Source organism: Rhinatrema bivittatum, chromosome 18, assembly GCF_901001135.1.
Source record: "Rhinatrema bivittatum chromosome 18, aRhiBiv1.1, whole genome shotgun sequence".
NCBI classification, from domain to species: domain Eukaryota; kingdom Metazoa; phylum Chordata; class Amphibia; order Gymnophiona; family Rhinatrematidae; genus Rhinatrema; species Rhinatrema bivittatum.
Genome location: NC_042632.1, coordinates 53,502,112 through 53,506,522, shown reverse-complemented (window position 1 = coordinate 53,506,522; position 4,411 = coordinate 53,502,112). Strand labels below are relative to the sequence as shown.

The following is a 4,411-nucleotide window of genomic DNA, read 5'->3' as shown; positions in this document are numbered from 1 at the left end:
GCCGTCCTAGCAGAGCTGGCGTGTGCAGAGTTTATGGGGGTGACTGTAAGTTGCCCATAAGCCATTCCTGGTTTCATCCTGCAAAAAGCCTGCATAAACTTGCACTTCTGAGCTCCCCAAGATAACCAGGAGCACATCTCCCTGCATGCAATGAGTGCAAATCCCGCACTCGCTCAGCCTCTCCTAGGTGATATGGGGTTACCTGTATCACAGGGCAGAAGCAGCACCGAGTCCGGTTTGCCCCCGGGAGAGTGAAGTGTCAGTGAGTTTTACAAGGACTTAGGAATGACCGTTTGAGGTTATCTCCGTAAACCATGGGCAGAGGCATCATGAGATGGGAAGGTGCCCGTCCACCCCCCATCTGATTTCTCCTGTGCCCTTTTGTCCCGCAGCGGGGACCTGCAGGTGTCAGGCAGCGCACACTGTACCTTCAGCACCGCGCAGAAAGCCATCGGAAAGGACAACTTCACCCTGATCCCCGAAGGGACCAACGGCATTGAGGAGCGCATGTCCATCATCTGGGATAAGGCAGTGGTAAGACAGACGGTCACCTGTACTCGGGCTGCCACTCTTGCACTGGGATGAGCAAATCAGCAATCTCCTTCCACCCATGACGGGCCGCGGGGGGGGGGGGGGGGGGGGTGTATTGGGGAAGTTAACTTGTTCCTTGCCAGGCAGTCGGTACTGCATGGAGATTTGGGGGGTGGGGATCAGAACATGTCCAGTTACATTCTTACTGCTTCTTTCCAGAAGCCTAGGGCCCTGTGCTATACCGACTCCAGCCTGATGCAGCCTATCCCACCCTCTCCAAATAAAAGAGCCCTCTAAGGTTGCTGGCGATGTAGTATTATTTATTGGCATTTAATATTCTGCTCTCTGGCACGAATGGCTTCACGCCCCCCGTAGACAGCGGGTGGAATTGCGGGGCTGCTAATGGCTGAATTTTATCCCGTGTGCACAGGCTATAGGTAAAATGGATGAAAACCAGTTTGTGGCCGTGACCAGCACCAATGCTGCCAAGATTTTCAATCTGTACCCCAGGAAGGGGAGGATCGCGGTGGGCTCTGACAGTGACCTGGTCATCTGGGACCCTGACGCAGTCAAGATTGTTTCTGCCAAGAGTCATCAGTCCGTACGTGTTTTCCTCCTGGCTGTCGTATGCTGAAGAGTTTTGGGGGTTTTTTTTCTCATTTTCTGTGGCTGAGTACGCCCGGCCCCTGCACGCTCTCGCCTGTCCTTTACTCCCTGTGTGTTTCTTGGCTTCTCGTCTGCGTGCTCATGGCTCTCACTCCTGTTGCAGGTGGCGGAATACAACATCTTTGAAGGGATGGAGCTGCGGGGGGCTCCCTTGGTCGTCATTTGCCAGGGGAAGATCATCCTGGAGGACGGGAACCTTCACACCGTTCAGGGCACGGGGCGCTTCATCCCATGCAATCCCTTCCCCGACTACGTGTACAAGCGCATTAAAGCACGCAAACAGGTAAGGGGAGGGCGCTTCACGCCAGCCTGAACGCTTTGTGCGGGACAGACACGCAGCACGTCCCGAGCTCCTTCGTAGGCGAGCTGTGCTACCGGAAATGGCAACACCGAGGAGACGCCCGAACCGAAGCCGTGCAGAGCAGGAAATGCCTAAATGTCAGTGCTTCAGAGTGGGGTAAGGGACTGATTCAGCTGGAGAGGGGGGAAGGTGGAGGAGGAGGAGAGCTGAGGGGATCAGGGGGACGGGGAGTCCTCACTGAGGAGGAGGCGTGCACGGTGACTGCCGCTTTGCACACTTCCTCTAAGCATCTGCACGCTGGACTCCGAGGACCTCGGCTTATTGATGACCTTTACTTCCTAGCTTGTAGCCAGATGGACTCAGGACCTATGGGTTATGCTCTCCGGCCAGCAGATGGAGACATTAGGCTACACGTTAGGAAATTCTCCGTTTTATTTTTTTTAACTTTTGCCACTGCAAAACAAATTAAAGCCCATGGGTTGCTATGTATTAAACACGGGGCTCTGGAAGGCACCTTTGGGTATTTTGTCACGCGGCTGTGTCTGATTATGGGACCGCAGAATTCGTGCATTCCTCCTGAGCCAGCGCTATACTTACACGGCTGTACCGCTGACGTAATACTTCCTAATCCTATCTCCGAGTCGAATGGCCACTGGCTGCCTTTACACTGGAAAGAGCTGAGCGCTCCCAGTACAGAGAAGATGGTGGTGGTGCATCTTAATAGCAGATGTACAGTCAAATTGCTCAGCTAATGGAAAGAATTTGCAGACGCCTGGCTGAGTCCTTCCGGAAATGCAGGCGCCGTGATGTAGCGGGATCATGAGCGGCCTCTGCGCGCCGCGGAGCTTTCACTAAGACTCTTTGTAAGGAGTATCCAGATCCCTTTCTGTCTCTGTTTCTGGGTTATTGATGCACTTTTATTTTGTAACTTGAAAAAGCAATATAGGGGTTTATTTAAAAAGTAAACCCCACCTATCCCTGTAAAGTGGGAAACCAGTCTTTTGGTCGGTTTTGGGAACAAGGTTCATATTACGCTCGTCCCCTCTCGCCTGACCTGGTAATTCATCCGTTTCCGGGCTGGAGATCCCGCCAGGCTGCTCGGGCCGCCCACACGGCACGGAGTGAGAGGCGGGTTAGTCTGAGCGTGTCCTACGCAGAGAGAGAGCGCCTCGTTCTGATTGGTCCACAATGAGGGAGACTGTATTAGGAGTGTTTGCCTAGTGTTTCTATTACATCCATCACTGGGCTGAACCTACAGTGGGGCTGCACTAGCTGGACATGGTGTGGGCACGTCCCGAACCACAGACATCTCCTCCTTCTCTTTGCCTCAGCTTGCCGAACTGCGTGCAGTGCCGCGAGGGATGTACGACGGGCCTGTGTTTGACCTGGCTGCCACCCCGAAGGGAGGAACTCCAGTTGGCTCCACCAAGGGCTCCCCCACCCGACAGACCCCACCCATCAGAAATCTCCATCAGTCTGGATTCAGTCTCTCCGGTAACTGGATTTAAGGTTTCATAGCTCGGGCGATGGGGCGGGTTGGGCTGCTCACATTGCACCTCCATGCACACGCATCTCAAGTTAAGACTCTGGTAATATGTGCTTGGTGATCCTTACCTACAGGGGCCCTACGGGCTCTCTGGCTGACCGTGTCCGTGGCGCAGGCAGCTCTGGAAGTACAGCTTGGTGACCAAACCTTGATCTTTAACATCAGATCATGACCTAAAAGCACATACACTTCCTTCCCTCTCTCATCTCCTGTATCCTCTCTCATAACCTCTCTTGACCAGTTGAGCTGTCGTCTTCTCCTCTACCTGCGTCCAGCCTCTGTGCAGCTAGAGCAGCCTTCTGAATTGTGCTCCATCTCTGGCCAGGCTCACGTCCTGCTTATAGGACACCACCCCCCCCCCCCCTCTCTTTAAACTTGTTTTTAAACCCTAAACTGCTGACTGCTCCCAATCTTGATTGTCTCAGATTTAATATATTTTTACTTGTAATGCTTAAGTGATTGCCTGTCCGCGTGTGTTCACTAGATTGTAAGCTCCGTGGATCAGGGACAGTCTCTCATTTTATGTGCCTGTGCAGCGCGGTGTACGTCCAATAGTGCTATGGAAATGTAGGGGTAGTGGCAGAATGCAGTAATCCCATCCTGACTCCTCTTCTCCTCTGTTTCCCCGCAGGTGTGCAAATGGAGGACAATGCCGCAGCCGCAGCACGGTCAGCAACCAGGAGGATCATGGCTCCCCCTGGTGGGCGTTCTAATATAACCTCCCTCAGTTAGGTCCTAAAGGAAGGGAGCAGGCAGAAGATTGAGGACCAGGATGGTCCATTTTTGGTATTTAAGGATAAAAAAACAAAAAAAGCCACAAAAATTAAAGTCAAGTTCAGTCTAAAGAAATCAACACGCCTCAAGCCTTATGTCTCAAGAATACTATTTGCTGCCTAGCTTTAAGAAAATTGCATTTTTTTTGTTTTGTAAGTCCTAGCCTTAATTTTGTATTGCCTTCAGGCAGGGTTGTGAGTTACCAGCGTGCAGCCCACACGCCTACCGCCTCGCCCTGCAGGAGCCCAGGCCAGCAGGTGCTGGGGGTTAGGACTCGATTCTGAACAAGTGGGAGGTGAGGAGCACGGTTAGTGGCCCCTCGTGTCCTGTCACGGCACCAGTGGGGGGGGGGGGGGGCCATCGTGCAGGACACGGAATGGGGGCACTTGAGGAGGCTGTGGAATTGTGGGAGCGGTGTGGCCTCGGGGACTGCACGGGTGAGGTTTTACCCTGAGCACCACCGTGCCCAGCCCTGTAGGAGAAGCTCGCCTCAGTGCCTGCCGTTCTGTTTCTGCCTCACTATTGGGTCTTGTGAATGATTCAGTGACGTCGCGGGCAGCTTTGTCCAAAAGCGGTCTCGGGGGCACGATGCT

The 4,411-nt window shown here is 53.5% G+C and overlaps 1 protein-coding gene across 1 annotated transcript in view; it reads left to right on the top strand.

Annotated features, from left to right (window-relative positions):
- LOC115079822 (dihydropyrimidinase-related protein 3-like) overlaps nucleotides 1-3,897 on the top strand; it is a 53,822-nt gene extending 49,925 nt beyond the window's left edge. The window contains 5 exon segments of the mRNA XM_029583705.1: nucleotides 393-534; nucleotides 962-1,132; nucleotides 1,301-1,480; nucleotides 2,830-2,992; nucleotides 3,676-3,897. Of these exon segments, the coding sequence (XP_029439565.1) occupies nucleotides 393-534; nucleotides 962-1,132; nucleotides 1,301-1,480; nucleotides 2,830-2,992; nucleotides 3,676-3,776 (757 nt within the window). The 3' untranslated portion in view covers nucleotides 3,777-3,897.
- The last annotated feature ends 514 nt before the right edge of the window (nucleotides 3,898-4,411 follow it).